Genomic DNA, 26,447 nt, shown 5'->3' on the forward strand with positions numbered 1-26,447 from the left:
TTTTAGGTTTGGTATTTGTATGCCTTGTATAATCAGGGGCGGATTAAGGCTCACTGGTGCCCTAAGCACTGACAAATCTTGGCGCGCCCCTCTTTTCCACGTACACCTGAGAAGATAACCCTAGGGTGTACCATGATCAAGAAACAGAACATCATGATCAATTTGCACTAGTTGTATCAGTTTTTTTTACAAATCTTCATTCTTTTTTCTTTCTTTCTTTTCACCCTTTTCTCAACTTTGTGGTGCCCCCTTTGGCCCTGGTGTCCTATGCACGTGCTTAGTCTGCTTAATGGTTAATACGCCCCTGCTTGCACATCTGGGTTGTTTCTTATCGTGTGACGTAGGATTTATATTGCCATTACGTATTCTAGCATTGATAGTGGACATCCTTGTATCACTGATCGTTGTATTTCAAATTCTTTCGTGCATTTCCCGTTTAATTATCCCAGTGTGTAGGATTTTGGTCCATTTTGGAAATTGGGTCCGAAACCAAATTTTTTAAAAACATTCTTTATACAGTTTTGTTCAAATCAGTCGAAAGCTTTCTCCTGGTCGAAGAGTACCATAGCACTCATCATACCAGTTTCATTTATGTAGTTAATTATAGTTTTAATGTTTAAAATATTGTTTTGTATATCCCTCCCCCACAAGTTTGATTTACATTAATTATCTTGTTTATCCTACCCTTTACTGTATTTGTTAAAATCCTACTTAAAATCTTATAGTCCGTGTTTAAAAGTGATATAGGCCTCCAGTTTTTAATCTCGTCTCTATTCCCTTTCCCTTTGTATATAATTGTGATAACTCCCTCCCTCATAGATTTAGTCATTTTAGTTTTACTTAAAACTATATTATTATACAAAGCGTTTAAGATCGGCGTCAGTTCACCGTGGAACTTTTGGTAGAATTCCACGATGAGTCCATCTTTCCCTGGTGACTTTTGTGAGTGTTGATATAATTTTTGTGATTTCTTCATCTGAGATGACATCATCACATTGGTCTCTATGTACTGCTGATGTCATCTCACAGTCGACATTTTTTAAGTAGCTGTCGATTGTGCTGAAGTATATGTTCTGTGTGGTGTGTGGTGTATAGTTCTTTATAATATTTGGAAATATTATTTAGGATATCTTCTTTTACAGTATGGGTTACATTGTTTATTTTGATATTGTTTAAAATTGTATCACCCCCTTTTCTAAATTCTTCTCGCTTATATACGTTTTTTGCCTCGTTGTAGATCTCTGTAAATTTTCCCGCCCTTATTATTCTCCCCTGATTTTCGTCTTCTTCAACGATTTTAATTTTGTCTGTCAATCGTTTTTTTTTTCTTTCTCCATCGTCGTTTGTTGTTTTGCTTAGTTCTAATTTGAGTTCGTGTTTGTCTTTTTTTTCTGGGGTTTTTCCGCCCTCTATTTGAGTACTGAATATTTATTCCTTTTATTTTGTTTTTTAAAACATCCCAATCAATTATTATATTAATATTTTCTTCATTTTTGACGGTTTCAATTTCTTTTTTTAATTATTATTTCGACATATTCTTTGTCATTTAAAATCTTATTATTTAGTTTCCATAGTCCTGACCCACATTTTTCTATTTTTTTCATTTTTAGGTCAATAGTGAGCATGAAATGGTCTGATAGCTTTTGGTTGGTTATTGCAGTATTAATATATATTAATGGATCATAAAAATTTCCGTAAAATTTATCAATCCTGCTAGACTGGTTTAATTTATAGTTACCCAGTTGAAATCTCCCCCTATGATTAGATTTTCCATCGAATATTGTTGTAGGTAGGTGTATAAGTTTTCTTTAAAATTAGTTTCTTATTTCTATTAGCTGGCATGTACACATTTATAATATGCCAATTAAACATTTTAACACGTAGCAACCGTCCCTTAAAAAATTCCCCCCTCCTCAAACCTTTCCCAGCTTTTTAAAAATATTATTGTTGCAACCAACTCTAATATCATTATTTGCAAAATTGTTGCATATCTTTATTGCGTTAAGTTTGTCTTCTACTAAAATTTCGAACTCTGGCTTAATTCTATAGTGTGTTTCTTGTATCATTATTACACCAAAGTTTGTTTCTTTGGCTACTTTGTCTGCTTTCGCTTTGTCTATCCCATTGCTGTTGATAGTAGCGATCCGGAAATTTGTTTCTTCCATTTTTTGCTTTACTCCCAGGTGCCGCATCACTTTTATATAGAATTTAATTGTATATATTTCAGTTAAAGTTATTATATTCCATTTGTTTTTGTACACACACACCCGCACGCTCGACAAAGAGCGCTTGAGTAATATACAGTTTGATACATCCTACATGGTAGTGGGCAGGAATACATATATAGGTCGTTATCCTTCTCGACCGAAGTAGTAACATTGTTCCAATGCTAACACTCGACGTCCTCGATTTGTGCTTCATCGTATTTGCAGTCTATACACTTAAAGTTACAATGGAAAAGTGTACATGAACATATTTATACCATAGACAGAGCCTTGAAGTACTACTTTTTTCGGTCTAAAACTGTCCCAAAAAAAAAAGAAAAAAAACCCAGCATGTAATAGTTCATTTCGATACAGTTGCACAGAGCATTTGACGTTCATTTTGATGTCAATATATATTGATATCGATTAAGTGCGATTTGTTTTCAAAGCTGCTTTATTGCTGGTAGTGCTTCTGTTTTCAAGTTCGATATATAATATACCCATGGAGCAGTAGTAATACAGAAATCAGAACAACAACCATCATCATCATCATCGGGAGTATTATTATCGTATATGTTGGTCACATCGATGATCATTAATAAAAAGCGGTTGAAATATGAACAATATTCCATCTCTTCAAATAGCAAATAACTAAGCAAAGTGTGTGTGTGTGTGTGTGTGTGTAATTTTTAACGTAGCTTTAAACAAAATGCAATCATATCGCTACCATGTCTGCATTGTGACAGTTTATAATGATGTCTAGCAATGTGGCATCATGCCACAAACATACAGCATTTTGTCCCACCCAGTCACATTATCCTCACACCAATATCTTAATGATGGGCGCCAAAAGAGGCAGCTGCTAGTACCATTTTTATGTCTTTAGTGTGATTCGGCAGGGGTTTGAATCCGCGACCTCTCGCATCCAAGGCGGACGCTCTGTACAGACACTGCACCACCTGAGCGATCGCTTAGCAAAGAATGTACGATACTGTTTCCTGTTGTTCATAACAACTCGACCTGGAGACCCACCTGACGGAAAATGAAAGCGCATTATAACGTTATAATATACGAATCCGGAATTTTTTTTGATTATTATAATTTTCAAGAAAGTTAGTGCCTTTTAGCATTTGACAAAGTGTGCTTGCAGTTGCATACTAAGGGCAGGGGGAGTTTACAACATACTTCGATGCTGACTACTGATTTGAAGCATAAAATTAAAACTAAACAACAGCATAACATGTTTATATATCTTATTAAATACGTCTTCATTTGTCTTTCCGTGCGCCAAAATGCCTTCCTACACGAACATGTTCCATATAGGTAAATAAGTTGTACCAATCGTAAACAACCACCGATTTCGACATATATGATATCAATTTATAGGTTTCTCATCAGTTTAAATCGATCTGTGCAAAAAAAAAAAAAAAAAAAAATAATTTAAAAAAATGTGTGAAAATGAATAATAAAAAAGTTGCTATTTGCGACTCATTGTCGCTTGCGACTTTACCGATCTTCGTATCCTTGATGCTTCCATCCTTCCCGTTTAGGGATGGTAGCACCTACTTGGATGCTAATACTATAGATTTGAAGCATATAATTAAAGCTGTACAACAGTAAATAATATGTTTATGTATCTTCTTATTAAGTACGTCTTCATAATGTATGTTCGTGCGCCCAATGCCTTCCTCTACGAACGGTTTCGATATACACGAATAAGTCATACCAATAGTAAATAAACACCGATTTTGACAAATTTCATATTAATATATAGGTTTCTCATCTGTCTAACTCGATCTGTGCCAACAGACATGTGTGAACATGCAGAATACAAAAAAGTGTACTTTTTACTGAATATTGGGTTCGACTTTACTGATCTTCATATCCTTGCTACGTTCATATACCGTTCCCGTTCTGCGATGGTAGCACATACGTCCATGCTAATACTATAGATCTGAAGCATAGAATTAAAGCTGTACATAATTATAAAATATGTGTATGTATCTTATTAAGCACGTCTTTATCTGTCTTTCCGTGTGCCTACATCTGACCTATACGAAAGTTTTCCATATGGGCGAATAAGTCATACCAATCGCAAAGAACGATTTTGACACGTTTGATATCAGTTGATAAATTTTTATCAGTCTAAATAGATCTGTGCCAATATAAATGGGTGAAAATGCAAAATAGAAAAGTTGGTATTTTTCACTCAGTATCGCTTGCAACGTTACCGATCATCGTATCCTTGCTATGTCCATCTGCCATTCCCGTTTTGCGATCGTATCACATTTTTTCGATGCTAATTCTATAAACCTGACACATATAATAAAAGCTGTTCAACGGTAAATAATGTGTATGCGTCTTATGAAGTACGTCTTCATTTGTACGTCCTTGCGTTTAGTGCTTTCCTAACCGAATATTTTCCATATAGGCGAATAAGTCATACCAATCGCAAACAACCAACGATGTTGACAAGTTTGATATCAATTGATACGTTTCTCATGATTCTAAGTCGATCTCTGCCAATAGACATGTGTGAAAATGCAAAATAAAAAAGATTGTTCTTTTTACTGAATATCGGGTGCGACATTACCGATCTTCATATCCTTGGTACGTGAAACTACCATTGCCGTTTTGCGATTGTACCACATATTTCGATACTAATACTACAAATTTGAAGAATATAATTAAAGCTGTACAACAGTAAATAATATGTGTGTGTATCTTATTAAGTACGTCTTCATTTGTCTGTCTTTTCTCCTAATGTCTTCTATACGATCGTTTAACAAACAGGTGAATAAGTCATTACAATAGTAATAAACACCGATTTAGCAAAATTTGATATCAATTGTTAGGTTTCTCGTCAGTCTAAATCGATATGTGCCAACAGAAATGTGTGAAAATGAAAATAAAATAGTTTGTATTTTTGACTCGATATCGGTTGCGACTTATACGTGCCTCTACCATTGCAGTTTGCCACGGTACCACATATTTCAATTTTAATATTATAGATCTCAAACATATAAGGAAAGCTATACAACAATATATAATATGTGTATGCATCTTATAAAGTACATCTTTGTGTGTCTGTATGTCCGCTCAATGTCTTCCTCAATGAGCGTTTTCCATATAGGCAAATAAGTTATAACATTAGTAATTTTTTAAAAACGCGATTTAGACGAATTTGATATCAATTGATAGGTTTCTCATCAGTCTAAATTGATCTGTGAAATATATAAATGTGTGAAAATGCAAGTAAAAAAGTTGATATTTTTTACTTGGTGTCGCTTGCGATATTACGGATCATCAACGGATCATCATATTCTATATTCTACCTACGTGCCTCTACCCTTGCCGCTTTGAGATGGTACCATATAATTCGATGATAATCATTTGAATGTTAGTGCTCCTAGATCTTTACAACACGAACGTTTATCTTAGAGTCGAATAAGTCATACCAATCGTAAGCACACACAGATTTTGACAAATCTGGTATTATTTGGTAGGTTTCTCATCAGTCTAAATTGATCTATGCCTACAGAAATGTGTGAAAATGCAACCTAGAAAAGTTTATATATTTTACCCAGTATCCTTTGCGACTTTACCATTACCAATCTTCATATCCTTGTTACGTGCCTCTAGTATTGCTGTTTTGCGATGGTATCACATACCTCGATGCTGATACTAGTGATATGAAGCATATACTTAAGCAATAAAACAGTAAAAAATTATGTGTATGTATCTTATTAAGTACATCTTCATTTCTCTGTCCGTGCGCCTATATCCTTGCAACATGATCGTTTTCTATAAGGCTAAATATGTCATGTTAATCGTAAAAAAAGCTACAAAGATTTGGACCTATTTGATATCCAGTCATTGGTTTCTCATTAGTCTAAAACGACCCGTGTCAATATAAATGTGTGAAAATGCTACCTTGAAAGTTGTCTTTTTTGTCTCGGTATTGCTTGCGACTTACCGATCTTCATATCTTTGCTACCCGCTTCTACCCTTGCCGTTTTTTGATGGTTTGTATATAACCAAATAAGTCATGCCAATTGTAAAGAACCACCGATGTTAACACATTTGATATTAGTTTATAGGTTTCTCATCCTCCAAATCTTTCTGTTTTTAAGAAACGTTTTTCTAATTCAACTAACGGGTCATCACGCTAAAATTACGCTACTGACAAATGTCACCTTAATATCCTACATACTAAACTTAGACAAGCAGGTAGTCTCCTGAAATCCGACCTTTACATGGTGAATTTAGTTAACTCTTTCACGTGTGCATGTGCTTATGATAATGAAGAAGTTGAACACTTTGTCTATTGCCCCTTACCTAATGCCAAAGATCCCAGCTCTTTCGCTCTACCTTTCAATACACTTCTTGGTTAAGTCTAGATTTATCATTGAAAAGTGACGTGACTACTCACCTACAATAAGATGTCTTTCTGCTTGTGTGATGACCCGTTAGTTAAATTAGAGAAACGTTTCTTAAAAATAGAAAGATTTGGAGGATTTCGGATATCATCAGGCAGAGAGTTCTAAAGACGAATCGTATATGGTAAAAGGTCGTGTGAAAATATAAAGTTTGGTTGAGATTGGTGTGATACTTTGAGAGTAACGTAGACGATAATTAGATGCCTCATATCTCCTTTGTGGAAGAAGTTCGTTTAAATAGTTAGGTACTTGAGTATTTATAATCGAATACATAATGCATAATCTCTTCCTTTTCCTTCGTTGTGCAAACCAAGCAGTTTCCGCATAAAGAGACTATCTAGAAGAATTAATGGGTATAGATCTGGAACGATCCGTGCATCTTCCATCTGATTTTCCCCCCTTTATTCTGATCTTTCCGAATCTTCAATAGAACAATTATCCCAGACTCCAGAAGTATATTCTAAGGTTGGACTTATGAATAGTGTATATAATTTAGCTGAAGTCAACAATTAGTCTGCATTTAGACGGTAGTGTTTTATCTCCTTTCTTATACATCGGTATGTCATACGCTAGCTTGCACTGTGTTAGGAACACGCTGGCTGGGAGTGATTTATTTAAATGTATTTGCAATGGAACATACATTTCTTCAACTATACTTGTACAAGTTTATTACTTATTGGATTGGTTCCAGCGGTTTTGTTTAGGTCAAGACTAGTTACTACATCTATAATTTCTTGTTTGTATATAATGATGGCAGAAATAAAAGTTTCATTTCTAACTTCAAAATGCGGTAACTGTTTATCATAATTTTTTAAACGTGTAACATATCAAACTTCCGAGTTCAACAGGTCGCACTTCTCCTGATCACTTGTTGCAAATTTAGATGATCATTTCGTACGTTTCAGTGGAGGTAATAGGTTCCATGTCTTTTTAGAATGTACTTGTTATCTCATTATTTTCCAAGAAGGTCGAGGATTTGATCCGATGGCAGGGGTTGAACCTGCATCCTTTCGGTCGCAGGTCTGAGACGCTAACCACTGAGCCAATGTTGCTCCTCTTAAGATTAATATACCCATATGATATTTTCCAGTATCATACGTAACTATATGATACGTTTAATAACACCCAGTAACTCAGCAAATGCCGGCATGACGACATATGAATTGAAGGTGTAATGACGAATGCAATTTAAAGTCAATTATGTAACCTATTTTTATGTTTTTTATTGAATATCATTTCTGTCATGTGATACACATAACATAATCTTACATTTAAGTTTATTTAAAATGAAATTTATGAAATTCGTTAAATAGTTTCAATCTTTTGCGACTCTCGTGAAAAGATCCTTCATTGCTGTTCATGTAATTTTACATGTCATTATATTTCTTTATTGATTTGCACTTTGGTTACAAAAGAGACAACTTTTGCAATTTAAAACTTATTTCATCTATACTACACTAGTATAGCTCATGAAATGAAGGCAGTTTACTTGGCCTCTAATTCATCTATAGGGAATGATACCTGCGGGAGACTGCTCTATCTGACCAGTGTGTAACTATGGAAACGGTAATTTAGTGACCTCTTCTCCAGCCTCGAGCTTTAGGTTAAGACTGAAATTCGCTGTCTTATGTAATGTTCTGTATCTGTAGTTTAAAGCTGGGAGAATTATACAAAGAGAATAGCAAGTAAACCCTTCTGTAAATGGAGCAAACTCGCACTTTTACACTGTAAAACTAATTTATCTTACAATCATTTATGAATAATTAAAAATTACTGAGTAGTAACTAAGAATATATAAATTCTTTAGATGGAGACCCAAATTTCATTTTTTAAATTATCGTATTTTTTATGTTTACTTTCCAGATACATTTTTAAAAAAATTCTCAAGAAAATATGAAATCTGACAAAAGATAACGAAAGTCTTATTATTTTGATTTTTTGTAAAGAGCAAAGAAAGAAAACTATTAATGACATAAGCTTTCATCATGACATATACACACTAGCCTCCACAGAAGTACCTTTATGACAGTACGGTTAAAATAGAAATAAATATGCATATACAGTTGTAAACTTTCCCGATTTATGACTAAACATTTATACTGTGATAGGGTATTCTTAGTAAGTAAAATGTGTATTATACAATGAATGAATAGGAGGTATTCGATGAATGGACTGCACGCATTTCAGGTGCAGTGGCTACTCAAGATTATTTACTGATGCACAAACTAGTTATAGTTGTCATACTGGTTGTCATTCCAGGGATACTGACAGTCAGTGATTTCCACCTTGTAAAATCTTTCCTCTAGGGCGGACAATAATAATAGTTTCTGAAGCTGATTTTATTAGCAATGGTTTGCAAAATAACAACAAATATCCTTGTGTTTTATCAACTCATTATGGTTCCGCTGCTTTGGTAGAACAAAAAGGAATGTTCTTTATTGTTTTATGAATTTTATGCCCTGTGACAATGGCCAACATTTTGTAGGTCACGATCACTTTGGCATAAACTTATTTTATGCATGGCAGTTGGAAACTACGAAAATCTTCTTAGAGGCGAGCTGTATAATCGGCAGTTACATTGTTATTCTGAAAGAGTTCTGATAACTAAATAAATAAGTAAATAAATAAAAACACCATCTTTTATCATTAAAAGTTGCCAAGTGTTGTTTATACATTGTACGTGGCGTAATTCGTAAGTTTACTCGGCATATTTTCAACTCGGTAACGCCTGGTAACGGTCATACTTTTACCTAAATATGTGGGTCCTTTGAGAGCATCGTAAATGTATGGAGGAAAAGAAATAATTGTATTTTATGCTCATCTCAAAAGATTTGTTTGTATTTCTGCGAAATAGTCATGCCTAACCAGATAATAGCACAGACCCCCCCCCCCATTGTAACTACAAAGCCTTGAGCAAGTGCGAAGTTACCAGTTAATTTTATTGTTTGTTTCTATTTTTCAAGTTGTCTTCGTGTGTGAGCGCGTAAATTGAAAGCTTGTTATTACCAGTCAATATCGTCAATCATATTTGCTCCATTATTCCATGCAGATAAGAAAGGAACTAATTTTGTGTTGAATTTGTGCCCCCCCCCCCCCCCATCCCACCCCGCCCCGGCACGGTACAATAAACAAACACTTGATTGAAAATAAAATAAAAGAAACTAACCTTGCATTGTTATAATGTATTCCTTCTTTTTTCATCATGCGAAATTTACAGAACAAAATATATCAACGAACTCCGTAAATGTAGCGGATGCCGGCATGCGTATGCATCCTTACTGTGTGTGTATCGCTAATGTCAGATAAAAAAAATATCGCAAAAGAGACGAAAATATCACCAGATTGCTTGAAGGCGCCTGCCATTCACGCATGATAAGTTTCAAGGTGCAAACGGACCAAGATTATATTGTATCCAGGTTAACTATACGACGATATCTCGCAAATAAAAAAAAAAAAAAATCATTATTTTAAAGAACATACAATGTGAGTGCAAATGATAATCTTTCGCAGGTATGAGTTACGAAAGTATCATGGGGGGGGGGGGCACCAGACAGATGACCCCCACCACATAAAAAATAAAGTGTTTTCATGTACTCTTGTATACCCCAAGATGTGTGTGCTTGTTTAAAGTTTAAAAAAGGAATTTTGATCAAACTTTTAGTTTATAATTAGTCCTAGTGTTTTCTAAAGGGTAGTAGTCTGAAACATGGGTCTTATTCCCATTTTCAGATTTCATATCCTTGATTTTTAGTGATCTTTGTCAAGAATTTTCTATGTTCCGTGTATGCTATGTGTATCAATGCTATGGTGTGTGTATGCTATATAGTCTGTGTGTAGGGACAGCAATACTATGTCAAATTTGTCTCTGTTGTCTTAATATATATTTTTCTATGGACTTTTCAAATTTATTTGTTTGTCCTGGTATAAATTTAGTTGCTTTTGAATTAATTTGCAATTTAGAATTCCGGCGAGATGAACGGTATACTACCATTTGAAATTAAAATAAAACCTTTTGTTTTATGTGATTGACTATGGTGTGGTGTTTCTCACATTAAAGTCTATTTTCAAAATGAGGTAGGCTGTATTCGAGTCAGGGTCCGCGCTTTCTTTCTTTATTTATTTGTGTTTCTCCCGATTCGAGTTAGGCCTCCTCTCTAGTATTTAATTTATAATGTAAAAGAAGTAAATATCCAACCCAAAACCCCTTAGGAAGCTTTATACATTTACTGGTTTGGTTTTAGCATGAAAAACATAAGTGACATCTACAAAAATAATAAACTGGTAAAAAGACTAGAAACAACAAGGACCTTTAGAAGTATAAAGGAACTTTTATGTAAATATAGGGAAAATGAGGAACTTTGGGGAATTGAAACTAAGGAAACATATAATTGGATAAGGGAAAATTTAACCTCTAAAATTAAAAATAAAGTAGAGGAGGAAATATCTCGGTTAATTGGGACAGACCTTAGAGGTACTGGACCAACATCGGCTCTCCAAAAATACAAAGCTTGATATTCAAATATCTACACGACATATGCATACATGTAAATTATCTCATGTGCAAATGTGCGAACTTCACAAAATATCATGCGATGGCACAGTGCGAGTTTAGGAAACAAGACAGGATACAATTAATTATGGAGATATCCAAGAAATAAAAATACAGAAGAAACCAAGTTTTATATCAAGACGGCAACTTTAACAAAACTTTAATAGGAAAAATAACAGATAACATAACTAAAACCATGATGGCGTGTGACCAAGTCATAAACATAAAAAAAATGAATAGGCAAATTTTTTTGTAATCCTTTCAAATTAATTAGAAAAAAGAACTTCTAGGAAGATTTGTGAATGGGAGGGACGGGGCTGCAAAGGGTGAAAAGAAGGGGAGGGAGATGGGGCAATGGATAATCTCCCCTTAAAGGGGACCATCACAAAGTGAACCCTTGCCCTCATACCCCCACCCCGGATTGGAATCTGCTGTAGCCGCCACCCTTTTAGATTCTTATAAATTTTCCTAAACAGCTTCAGTTTCTTTTTATTATCCATTACAATTAAAATTAAATAATTAAATAGACTTTAATTATATTACGTAAACTATCACAAATCCTAATTATCGGGACAGAGAAACTATATGGGAAAAGAACGAGATAATGACGTCATGGGGCTATGAAAGAGTCGGGAAAAACACCTCATATAGGAAACTTTACATACATACACGAAAACAAAGGATCTAATAAGTCTCTCTTCTAATTCTATTTGCTCAAAATGTGCAGCTGTCGCACTGCACGGTAAATCCCCACTGTGTGTGTGTATGTGTGTGTGTGTGTGTGTGTGTGTGTGTGGGAAGAACAACCATTTTTAGAGATTTTGGCAGAAATCCAATAAATAATTTGAGACGGCCTAACTCTAGGTGGGAGAAATACAAGCAAATAAAAAAGTGTATGGACTCCAACTCGAGTACAGCGGATTTCAATTTACAAATCCAATATGTGAATAATGACACAATATATTTGCACACAGAACACATTAAGTTTTTTTTTTCTTAATTAAATTATAATACACCGTTACTTAGCCAAAATTCAAAAATATATTAAATAAATAAAAATAAACCTTTTCTTGATCCGATTATAAGGTCCTAAGATTACTGGGGAGATTTGGGAAAAAATAAAGGCTATCCCAACATGGAAGCAAAATATAGCATACACAAACTATAGCATATATATATATAGCACACACGGGATATAGGCGACCTCTAGCCAAGGTCAACCAAGAGTATAGGGAAGGGATTTCAAGTCAGGTGATGGAAAGATGGAAACCTATTCGGAAAAACAACCCTATAGATAAAACTAGGTTTTAAAAGAAATACCCCGTTAAAAAGGAGAATTAAATTTTTTTGACCTAAATTCTTTTGCATAATATAAAACATACAACACATGGGGGGGGGGGATAAATACACATAAAACACTATAATTTTTTGGAAAAGTGGGGTGGGGGGTCTGTCTGGTGCCGGCCCCCCCCCCCCAGTACTTCGTCTTGTGGGGATAAATGTACGTCATTTCCTGCTGGCGTCCTCTATAGGTGGAAAATCGTATCTAAGTAACAGTGATGTATACTTTTATTTCGAGAAATTAAATTATTTTTTCTGTACACTTTATAGGTTTTTTTTGGTTCTTTTTGTTCAAGTATAACTACTTTTAATCATGTTATGCAAATCTGATGTATAAAGAAAAATGTTGGTGCATGGCCGGTAACTTTTATACGTCATGGCAACGGAAAATAAATTCCGCGCATGCGCATTTTGTGTGGGAGCACCAAAAAAAACCCCACACAAAAACAAGCAATTTACTAAAACAAGCCATTACGTGAGAACTTGGCCTGAAAAGAGCAAATATAGGTACTATAAAATATTGCTAGTCTCGGATTTGACAAGCCTTAGTTTTTTATGCTGATGAAACATTTTTCAGTAGAATTTTTTTTCCTACAGTTTAAATGCCTAATTTTACTGTTTATAATCATACATGTTCAAATGTACTGGTCACATATAACAATATCGTCGAAATATTAACTGATACCATGCTGGATTTATATAGAATGTCTAAATAATCATAAAACTAAAGGTGTAATTGATTATAACCAATATATATTTTTTGCAATAACAAGATAATGAGATCCGAACATTGACCAAACAGTACTTAGAGAAATTCAATATCGATTAGTTCATCCTCAACCTCCAACTGATATACTTTATTGCAAGGGGTAAATGGTACCGTATTGAAAGACGTGTTAGGATAAAAGATACCGTTGTTAAAGAATATCCTGACCGACTGAGATCTTAACATCGTACATCATAGCTGCAAACAGTGCAAGCCAATATACACATTTGCATTATGCTCACGCAAGAAATATTGTATCAACCAAATGGGTTTCTTGACCGAGCGATGTCAAGCCCTTGCGCGAATCCCGCTACGAGTCATAGGTTTCCCCGATTCAAAGGAATCCTGTACAACTACTTCTGCAAACTGGAAAGTCCAACGCGTCCAATCTATCAGTAATGTTACTCTAATTAATACATGACCACAAATCCCAACTTCCCAATTGTATGTCAATGTCACAACTGCAAAGCTTCTCTTCGTTAACTTTCCGTAACTTACCGCCAGTATTTCACGCCGTGAAACTATACAACTCAACAACCTAATACAGGGAACCGTTTTTACTACGCCACCTTAGGCCTTTTAAATCATGATTTTTAGCTTCATTTCGCCTGTAACTTTGTAACATATTTACCACCACAGCAACAATAAATGGCGCCCGCCGACGGCGGAACAGTCCTTTTCTGTTGATTCCATTGTATAATTTACCAATCTCCAGTCATAAATACTGCACCTGGAGTCACACGATCAATTCACGCAATTAGATTTGAATAGGGACTACTGAGTGACAGGGATACTCATGCGGCTCTTACCTGAATTCACCAAAAGTAAACCATGTCATCTTGAAACTCACTTACACTTCACTCCGTAACGTTTGCCCCTAGTAATTGGCTAATTATTTTGGTCTAAAGACTATAATCCCAGCACCGACTTCCCATATTCAAGCAAGTATATAAGGAATCCTTAAAATGGAGAGCGGTAAACAAATGCGCATACTCCAAAATATATTACAATATTATACATACCTTGGAATTTTATTAACTATTTTTGTTTACATATTTTCATTGTACTCGTGGATGGGTAATGTGATTTTGCGTTCTGCCTTGCTTATAAAATGTATTGTCTTTGGTCAACAAAAGTTGATTTAGAGAGGATAAGAAAAGAAGTTTTGTTAAACGATGATGGAATTAAATAAACACTGGGGACAATATCGTACGTTGCACATAAATCGCAGAGATTAATTGAGATTTTGCTTAACGGTCAATCAGTCCGCACTCGAAGTAGGGAAATAAGCGAATAGTGCAAAAGCCGAGCATTGTCTGATAATCGACGTACATCTGCCACAGCCATATATTGTAAAAATCCCATTACTACAGGTAAAAAAGAATTAACTACAACTGCTTCTTTGGGGCGTCATGTGTGACCAGTGTATATTATTAGTACTGTGTTAGAAAAATATTGCGACAAACCAAAGTAAAGAAAACAGTCACTTTTATCAATCAGTCCATATCGTTTTACAAATTATACTGAATAACTGACTTCAGTAGAACTCAGAAGAATGTATTCCTGTAAGCACATCACGATTGCGGTGTTTGTACATTTATATAAAGTGGGATCATTTTACAAGCAAAGTATACATTTAAAAATTAACACTACAAATGAGACAACGCTTAAGTACATACGGATTATAATCGTGAGATGGCAAAGAATGGTTCATATGTTGAGAGGTAACCAATACACCAACAAAATAAGAGTTTGTAAGAACATCTTATTTCCTTCTTAGATATACTTAGCCATAATGCAAATTGTTTCCTAATATGAAACATGTAAACATATTCCGACCATGCTGGAAACAAAAATAGTAAATTTAATTTAGTTCAGCGTAAACTGTAAGTTAGTTCTTTCCTTTTGGCATGGTGTCTGAATAAAAAAGTATATTTCTCAAATTTGCTAACCACTACACTGTCATTATGTAATTAGATACCTAATTGATGTACCATGGTTGTATACATATATCTATAAATATATATAGTTTTGTGGACATGTACGGTTGAATAATACCATCCCGTGTTTGTGTAGGGAAATGCGTACATCACAATCGCACTCGTAAATTTGAATCAATACCATCTCATGAATGGTTAGGGGCCGTCCATTTAGTATGTACGCATAGAGGGGTGGGGGGGGTAACCCAAATGCATAGGCTTGAGCATGGAGGTATACTGATAATATATGTACGCATTTAAGGGGGGGGGGGCGCTGAAACCTCGAAAATAAGTTGTATAATACGTGACCTGTTCGACTTGGTTCAGTAGGCTTTTGCATTTTAGCGGACATAAGACAAACTTGTCCCACCCAGTCACACTATCCTGACACCAGGCCGACTAATCCGAACACTAACCTCTTAATGATCGGCACCAAAAGAGGCAGCTGCTAGTACCATTTTTATGTCTTTAGTATGATTCGGCCGGGGTTTGAATACGCGACCCCTCGCATCCGAGGCGGACGCTCTATAGACACATTGCACCATCGGAGAAGTCGCTTAGTAAAGAATGTACGATACTGGTTCCTGTTTTTCATGACAACTCGACCTGGAGACCTACCTGATGGAAAATGAAGGCGCATTATAAGGTTATAATATACGAGTCCATAAATACATAAATATTTTTAAATTATAATTTTCGAGCAATTAGTGTCTCTTAGCATTTAACAAAGTCTGCTTGCAGTAGCGTACTAAGGGGAGGGGGGTTACAACATACTTCGATGCTAATACTACTGATTTCAAGCATAAAATTAAAGCTAAACAACAGCATATAACATGTTTACATATATTATTAAGTACGTCTTCATTTGTCTTTCCGTGCGCCAAATACCTTCCAACACAAAGATTTTCCATATAGGTAAATTAGTTGTACCAATCTTAAACAACCATATATTTCGACATATATAATATCAATGTATAGGTTCCTCATCAGTTTAAATCGATCTGTGCCAAAAAAAGTCGAGAAAATTAATAATAAAAAAGTTGGTATTTATGACTCATTATTGCTTGCGACTTTACCGATCTTCATATCCTTGATATGTGCATCTACCCTTCCCGTTTTGCGATAGTAGCACATACTTGGATGCTAATACTATAGATTTGAAGCATATAATTTAAGATGTACAACATTAAATAATATGTGTATGTATCTTATTAAGTACGGTTTCATATGTCTGTTTGTGCACCCGATGCCTTCCTATCCGAACGGTTTCCATATAGGTGAATAATTTATACCAATAGTAAACAAACACAGCTTTTGACAAATTTCATATTAATATATAGGTTCTCATCTGCCTAAATCGATTTGTGCCAATAGACGTGTGTGAAAATACAAAATAAAAAAGTTCCACTTTTTACGGAATATCGGGTGCGACTTTACCGATCTTCATATGCTTGCTACTTTAATACACCCTTCCCGTTTTGTGATTGTAGCACATACTTCGATGCTAATATTAGAGATCTGAAGTATAGAATTAAAACTATACAATATTATAAAATGTGTGTATATATCTTAATAAGCACGTCTTTATTTGTCTGTCCGTGCGCCTAGATCCGACCTATACGAAAGTTTTTCATATGGGCGAATAAGTCATAACAATCGCAAAAACAACGGTTTTGACACATTTGATATCATATGACAAATTTGATTTTAATTGATATGTTTCTAATCATACTAAATCGATCTGTGCCAATAGACATGTGTGAAAATGCAAAATAGAAGGTTTTGTTCTTTTTACTGAATATCGGGTGCGACTTTACCGATCTGCATATCCTTGCTACGTGAATTTACCATTGCCGTTTTGCGATCGTACTACATATTTCGATGCTATTGCTATATATCTAAAGCATATAATTAAAGCCGTACAACTGTAAATAGTATGTGTATGTATCTTATTAAGTATATCTTCCTTTGTCTGTCATTTCGCCTAATGTCTTCCTATACGATCGTTTTCCATACAGGTGAATAACTCATAACAATAGTAAATAAACCCCGATTTTGACAAATTTGATATAAATTGATAGGTTTCGCATCAGTCTAAATCGATCTGTGATAGTAGAAATGTAAGAAAATGCAATATGAAAGTTTTGGTATATTTGACTCTGTATCGCTTGTGAATTTAACAATCTTCATAACCTTGATACGTGCATCTTCCATTGCCGTTTGTCTCGGTATCACACACTTCAATGTTTATAGTATAAATCTGAAGCATACAAGGAGAGCTATACAACAGTATATAATATGTGTATGAATCTTATTAAATACATCTTGATGTGTCTGTATGTCCGCCCAATGTCTTCCACAGCGAGCGTTTTCCATATTGTGTATTGTTCCACTTCCTATTTTTACACTACCTAATTTTGACCTAGTTTAATAAACACCCATTTCTACAGAGGACACATCTGTCGCAGCCTCGACATTTTTTTACACTTATCAGCATTGAGTCACTCGGACAAAAAGATTTGTCAAAAGTCATATCATTATTATTAATGAAGTGAAACAAGGACACATACGATGAAAAAAATAATACATTTCTCCAATTCACTTTTTTCCAACCAGGAAGTCCTCTTAAAATCTTTACCAACTATTCTGACAAGGCAAATACAATTTGTTCCATACCAATCATCCAGTCTGCTACTCAACATGTGTTAGCTATGTGACTCACAGCTGATAACTGCATCTCCATCACCTTTTTAGAATTGTGTTTTGTGTTTTACGTGAATATGTCATTACTGATTTTCTGAGGTGGTTCTTGGGTATTTTACTTTGGAGTAATGAACATGAAACACACGTTTATGGTATATTTCATAAATAAATCAGCATCCTCTACATTACTGCTAATTTAAATAAAATTACGTGTATTACTATTAGGATGTTTCTCTCAAAAATAGGCAATTTTACTTTAATAGTAAATTTTCAAACGTCCATTAAACTAATCTTGATATTTAACTTATTTTGACAAATTAATTCTTTCTAAATGTCTTCTGTCTCCTATTATTTGCACTATTAGAGAAATAAGTTATGAAGTATGCAAAACAGTTTTGTACCTTAAACAGTACATGTACATTAAAGAATTGGGGTTCTGCATATTCACAATGCCATTTAATTATTGCAAGGATGTTGTACACTAAATCCAGTATTCTTTTATTATAAGTAAACAATTGTATTATTATACCATCATGATTTTCCCCCAATTTTATTCTTTCAGCTTTTCCAACAAAATATCTGTTCCAAAACAAATTTTTTGATAAATATAGGAACAAATTCTGAGTAAACACCATTTTTCTTTTGTTGTCGTTGTTAATGGTAGACTGAGAGAAGAAAATGCAGCAGCATATAATATGAACTTAAGTGAAGTTATGAACTTACTAAGCCTGGATTTAAATAAATGGTATCACTTGTATTTCTAATGACAGCCACAATCCTCTTAGTTTGGGCTCAAGACCAGCAATAGTGAATAGAGGTATTTCGAAAGACATATAACAGCTCACTCATTATAATGTTACTAATTAGCATTATTGAAAACTTCTTAGATATCAAAATAAATAGTATATATGTATGGTGCTTGTTGGCGACATTGGCAGATTATTCACTCCACATCCTGGTTCCCGGGCAGTTTTGATCTCTCACAATAATAATCACGGGCATAGTGGCTCGTTACAAAGAAAATCAACAGATTTGGGTTCTAACCTGTAACACTATTAACATATTATATTGTTACAGGTTAGAACCCCATCCCTTGATTTTCTTTGTAACGACCCCCTGTCATCATGGGCAGTAAATTTGAAACATGCTACTTCCGGGTCAATCTATTTTTAAGGTGCAATATATACTAGTACATAATGGGAGGTAACTCAAGTTGTGCTATTCAATTCAATTCATTAATGAAAAAATGGAAATAAATAGGTAAAAAGGCAATTATTTATTTAGCAGATGAATATTTATCGAATATTTAACATTCAGCAGCATAAATATGCATTTATTTTATTGATATTTGTGGCAAGAGTGCAGAAAAGGACGACGTGCTTCGTGGGCAGATGGAAATCTGCCCACGAACTTTTATCTGCCCACGAAACCGTCTGAGGACGACAAAACTGCCCACGACCCACCTTAAATAATAGTATATATATATATATATATATGAAGAAACTTGTTGCAAGCTAGTTTAAATTTACTTTCTGAAACATACAAGAAAGCTTGCGCAAGCTAATTTTACTTTCTGAAGAAAACAAGTAAGCTTGCGCAAGCTAGTTTTACTTTATGAAGCAAGCAAGTAAGCTTGCGCAAGCTAATTTTACTTTCTGAAGAAAACAAGTAAGCTTGCGCAAGCTAGTTTTACTTTATGAAACAAACAAGAAAGCTTGTGTAAGCTAGTTTTAATTTCTGAAGCAGACAAGAAAGCTTGTACAAGCTTGCACAAGCTTGTGCAAGCTTGCGGTTATATCCAGCTATCTTGTCTAAGCCTGCACTTGCTTATACAAGCTTGCGCAAGCATCCATGTTAGCTTATAAACATCAAACTAGCTTATCGCAAGCTTACCGCAAGCTTGCCACAAGCTTTCAGCAAGGATGCATTTTGGTTTGGGAACAAACATCAAAAAACAAAAGCTGCCAAGATGTTTGCTGGGCTTGCTGGTGTTATTAGACGCAATCAGTTGACCAGTAAATAATGTCCGCTTTATTAGCTGGAAATTGAAAGGGTATGAAATTGTACATGCATTCAGCTTAAATTTTTTTATAAACGACTGACTTGTGACCATTGCAGGCATACTGCACTTAGTTCTTGGGTTTAACAATGGTATGGTGTTTGTTTATGAACTCGTTATTAATTTCATATTTTTTTATAAAAATATTTTACAGTTATGGAAAAGCAAGTTCACAAATGCAATTTGTTCTCTGTACTTCGCGCAGTGATTAGTATAGTAGTTTTCACATGATTTTTTATATTCACAAAATCTGAAGTAAAGGTTATAAGCACGCTGAAAGCATGTGTTGATTGTTAATTATTCTTGCTGTAGACATTCAAACAAATAGGCGTACCAGCATTAATTATTGGAAATTTGCAATGGATAAATGTACATGGAAACGCATATGAGAAACTTTTAGCAGTATGAAATTTGTACAGACACCGTTCATAGACCCTGGAACGTAATGAACCATACACGTGCTTCATCTTTCTTAACCTAATTTTGCTGTTAATTTTTCACATTGAATTCAGACACATAATGATGTATGACAAAAGTATTAAATTAAGTTTAAATATGTATGCAGTTTTGGCAATGGAATTACATATATTATGGATTAATTGCAAGCCTCGACGGTACAGTATCAGATGGCAAGTAAACGGTGTTAATACTCTGTTCCTGCTGTATATTAGATGTTGAATTCAGTCACAGTGATCTGGGAAATGTTTTTATTAAATTTTGTAAATATGTGTGCAATTTTGCAATGGAATTACATGCATTATAGATGAACTGCATGCCACGATGGCACGATAGTAAACAGTGTTGATACCCTATTCATCATACACATTAGGCATGAATACACGTATATGTGCCAATGAGTTGTTCTCTGAAAAAAGTAAAATACTGTAAAACTGTATTATGTAATAGTGTTCATCATTTTGACATGTGACCTTAAACACAGTCAAGAATATCTGATATATGGATGGCTCAAAAAACTAGTTTACCAAATTTTGTCTACTGTTATACATAACATTTATTTTTCATGCCTTAATTTTTTAAAATTTTGTTTTGTAGCATGTCCACCAAACAAGTATGGAGTCAACTGCGAATATGACTGCCAGTGTATACAAAATGGCACAGAACTGTAAGTAGTACTTAAGTTCTTGGACAACTGTTCTGAAATTGAAATCTGAATTACCATGGTTAGATTTTTGCATCTCAAATGTTTGATGTTAGTCTCCTGTTTACTGTACTTTACATGTGGCATTGTTTGTGATGCTATTAAGGAACCTTGCTGGGCAAGGTTTTAAGTGCTGAAACAAAGATATTAATATGACAACTCTATGTAAACTCCCAATCAACACCAACCTCAACTCCTTTAAATCAACCCCCAACCTCCACTTCTTTAAATCAGCCTTGTACCTACACTCCTTTAAATCAACCCCCAACCACAATCCCTTTAAATCAACCACCACCTAAACTCCTTTAAATCAACCCTGTGCCTATACTCCTCTAAATCAACCCCAACCTCTACCCCTTTAAATCAATCTCACCTAAACTCCTTTAAATCAACCCTGATCTCCACTACTTTAAATTTGTTTAAGAATAATACTGACAGTCAGAAGAAAACAGTATGTGATGAAATGGCAATGGAAACTTTATTTCTCTCTTCATTTATGTCTTGCCTGCAGATGATGGGACGTGTGTCATCATTTTGATCAAATTTATGCAATTCATAGCTATTATTTAAAAATTATTATTGTCATCAGAATCATTAATTTCAACATCATTACCCTCACTGTGAACATACAATTTGTCATCCATGACTTTTTTAAGAATCTTGCTGAGGATGCATGCATACCTTGATAATTTTCCTTTTTTTGGTGACAAAGTACACAACTATTTGTGATGTATAACACATGTTTTTGTAGAGGCAAAATAAATATAAAGTACATTATGACTGTAGTTTTATTCAGGTTAAAATGAGTTACTATAACCATAGTCATGTCAAGGATAAAATGAGAATTTTAATTCTAGTTGTATTTAGGATAAAATGGGATAATGTTACCCATTTCCAACATTTGTGTCACATCTGTCGATGATTCTCATACAATATTACCCATTCCCAACCTCTGTCACATCTGTCATTGATTCTCATACAATATTGCCCATTCCTAACCTCTGTGTCACATGTTTCTTTGATTCTCAATCAATTGTACCCATGCCCAACCTCTGTGTTGCATCTGCCATTGAGTCTCATATAATATTGCCCATGCCCAACCTCTATGTCACATGTGCCAGCGAGTGTCGTACAATATTACCCACACTCATCCTCTGTGTTGCATGTGCTACAAATTTTGTTTTGTCTCCGTAACTTGTGACAGACTTTATGGATTCAAACTAAATTTAGTTTAAATTTAAGATTAGGAAGATCATTTCATTTTCTTCCTCTTTTTCCCTAACTTGTATGGAGTTATGGCCCTTGTTTTGATTACAGCATTGCCATTCATTTGCATTACATTGTCATCTTGTGTGGATATATACTATGCTATTTCTTTAAAATCCTATGCTATATGTCACAGAGTCCTTTGAAGGTTGAAGAGAAAGTGTCTCATAAATTCTTTATTCTAAAGTTAATGATAAATTTGTGAAGATGTTTCTGGTTCCATCTTTCACCTGTTATAAAGGGTGAAAGAAAAGCAGCGAGTTAATATGGATGTCAGAGTGGTCCAATGTGACTAGTTAGGCATACTCCAATTATTGATGTTTTTCCAGATGCCGGGTACATTGGTCTTGATAGAATCAGACTTATCCATGGTTCCAGCACAATTAGAATTTACAAGCTCTTTTAAGAGAAAGACTGAATGCTTATTGCTTTTTCTGAATGCAGGAAAACAATTGCTGGTGTTAGTTTGTAAAGTGTTTAAAGCTCATCAATGCAAGAGGAAATAAATTTACTTGGAAACTTTTTTTCTGTTGATGAATATATGAATATAGACTCTTTTATATGATGTTTATTTAAAGATATAAGTAATAATATAATATAATTTAATATAATATAATTTAATATAATAATATAATATAATATCATTTCCAGCTGCCATCCCAATAATGGACACTGCTTCTGTAAGCCAGGATGGCAGGGTATCTACTGCAGTCAACCCTGCTCCTTTCCATATTATGGGGAGAACTGTGCAAAAGTCTGTGATTGCCTTAATAACGGTGACTGTAACCACATTACTGGACAGTGTCAGTGTCAGCCCGGATACAAAGGAGTCAGGTAGGAAACAACAAAAATTAAATGTGCTTGAGATGCTAGTGCACATTAATTTAGATAGCAATGTGGTGAAGTCACTTGTTTTTCATCTCTGCAGTCCTGGTTTGGATCTCCAAAGCCAGCATATATTGCACTGTCTTTATAATTCTATTTATGGTAGTGATCTGTGTAATAAGGGAGGCCACTGGAGGTGTGTTCCAACCAGGTTGTATAATTAATATGCATATAAATGTTCAAATATGTATTTATAATGTGAAACCATATCATAATTGATTCTTATTAAACCAATGCAATAAATTAATTATATTAAGTGTCATATGTACTCATATTCATGTTGAGTTTAACAAACAACATAAACCCCTATCTGCTGTCACATGATGTGCCAGCAGATCAAGGTCTCTTTTGTTTTTTCTTTTAATTAGTCCTAAAAAACTGTATAGACCTAGATCTGCTGTAATGTTATGTGATGGCAGATAATGCACAACATGTTGAAAGAAAAATATTTTTTTTAAAAACTTTGTAATGGAAGCAGGTTACTAGTGTGCATGGAAGTATATTAAAATTATTCATGGAAGCATATTGCTAGAATGCATGCAAGCACATTACTAATCTGCGTGGATACAGATTGCTAGTATGCATGGATGCACAGTAATAACAAGCATTGAAACACATTTCTAGCATAAAAGAAAGCACATTACTAGCATGAAAGGAAGCATATTACTGGTATGCAAGAAAGGACATTATTAACATGCATGGAAGCACATTACTAGTATGCATGGAAGCATATTACTAGTATGCATGGCACCACATTACTAGTATGCATGGAAGCATATTACTAGAATGCATGGAAGCACATCACTAACCTGCATGAAAGCACATTATTAACATGCATGGAAGCACATTACTAGTATGCATGGCACCACATTACTAGTATGCATGGAAGCATATTACTAGAATGCATGGAAGCACATCACTAACCTGCATGGAAGCATATTACTAGACTGCATGGAAGCACATCACTAACCTGCATGGAAGCACATTACTAGTATGCATGGAAGCATATTACTAGTATGCATGGAAGCATATTACTAGTATGCATGGCACCACATTACTAGTATGCATGGCACCACATTACTAGTATGCATGGAAGCATATTACTAGAATGCATGGAAGCACATCACTAACCTGCATGAAAGCACATTATTAGCATGCATGGAAGCACATTACTAGTATGCATGGCACCACATTACTAGTATGCATGGAAGCATATTACTAGAATGCATGGAAGCACATCACTAACCTGCATGGAAGCATATTACTAGACTGCATGGAAGCACATCACTAACCTGCATGGAAGCACATTACTAGTATGCACGGATGCACAGTAATAGCAAGCATCGAAGCACATTACTAGCATAAAAGAAAGCACAGTACTAGCATGCATGGAAGCATATTACTAGTATACATGGAAGCACATTACTGGTATGCAAGGAAGGACATTATTAGCATGCATGGAAACACATTACTAGCATACATGGATGCACATTACTAACCTGCATGGAAGCACACTATTGGTATGCAAGGAAGGACATTATTAGCATGCATGGAAACACATTACTACCCTGGATGGTAGCTCATTTCTAGCATGCATGGCAACACATTACTAGTATGCATGGAAACACATTATTAATATGCATGGAAGAACATTAATAGTATGCATGGAAGCACAGTACAAGTCGGCATCAAAGCACATTACTAATATGCATGGAAGCATATTACTAGCATGCATTGAAGCATATTACTAGCCAGCATCAAAGCACATTACTAGCATACATGAAAGCATATTACTAGTATACATGGAAGCATATTATTAGTATACACTGAAGCACATTAATAGTATGCAAGGAAGCATATTACTGGTATGCAAAGAAACATATTACTGATGTGCATGGAAGTACTTTAATGATATGCATGGAAGCACATTATTAGTATACACTGAAGCACATTAATAGTATGCAAGGAAGCATATTACTGGTATGCAAAGAAACATATTACTGGTGTGCATGAAGTACTTTAATGATATGCATGGAAGCACATTACTGGCATGCATCAAAACACATTACTAGCATGCATGAAAGCACATTACTAGTATGCATGGAACACATTGCTAGTATGCATGGAACACATTACTAGTATGCATGAAAGTACTTTAATGATATGCATGGAAGCATATTACTAGTATGCATGGAAGCACAGTACTAAAATGCAAGGAAGCACATTACTAGTATGCATGGAAACACATTATTAGTATGCATGGAATTACTTTAATTGTATGCATGGAAGCACATTACTAGCTGGCAGCAAAGCACATTACTAGTATACATGGAAGCACATTACTAGTATTCATGGAAGCACATTACTAGTATGCATGGAAGCACAGTACTTACCTGCATGGAAGCACATTACTAGTATGCATGGAATCACATTACTAGTATATGTGGAAGCACAGTACTAACCTGCATGAAAACACATTACTGGTATGCATGGAAACACATTACAAGTATGCCTGGAAGCACATTACTAGCATACATGGATGCACATTACTGTTATGCATGGAAGCACATTACTAGCATACATTGATGCACATTAATAGTATGCATGGAAGCATTTTAATAGCATGCCTGGAAGCGCATTACTAGTATGCATGGAAGCACTTTAATAGCATGCCTGGAAGCACATTACTGGTATGCATGGATGCACATTACTAAACTTCATGAAGCACATTACAAGTATGCATGGAAGCACATTACTAGCAAGCATGGATGCACAGTAGTAGCTAGCATCAAAGCACATTACTAGCATGTGTGGAAGCACATTGCTAGCATGCATGGAAACATTTTACTAGGCTGCAAGGAAGCACATTACAAGCACATTACTAACATGCACAAAATATTGAAGGACAATAATAAAGTCCTTTATTTTACTGTCAGGTAGATGATTGGATTTATTTGGCTTTTTGTTTTATATTCTGAGAAAAGTTCTTTTCAGAAATTCTTTTTACACTATTGCATAGTTATTTATTGTGAGTACATTTTGTAGTAACTTGAGTTTCATCAAAGCAAATTGAGGTTGGATATTTAATATTTGGCAT

The 26,447-nt window shown here is 34.8% G+C and overlaps 1 protein-coding gene across 1 annotated transcript in view; it reads left to right on the forward strand.

Moving 5' to 3' along the window:
- LOC149793773 (uncharacterized) overlaps window positions 1–26,447 on the forward strand; it is a 128,853-nt gene that overhangs the window by 60,072 nt on the left and 42,334 nt on the right. The window contains exons 11-12 of the mRNA XM_089967764.1: window positions 21,094–21,163; window positions 23,117–23,299. Of these exons, the coding sequence (XP_089823890.1) occupies window positions 21,094–21,163; window positions 23,117–23,299 (253 nt within the window). The remainder of the gene's footprint in view (window positions 1–21,093; window positions 21,164–23,116; window positions 23,300–26,447) is intronic.

Source organism: Sinohyriopsis cumingii, chromosome 8 (genome assembly GCF_028554795.1).
Source record: "Sinohyriopsis cumingii isolate HCF-2022 chromosome 8, ASM2855479v2, whole genome shotgun sequence".
NCBI lineage: Eukaryota > Metazoa > Mollusca > Bivalvia > Unionida > Unionidae > Sinohyriopsis > Sinohyriopsis cumingii.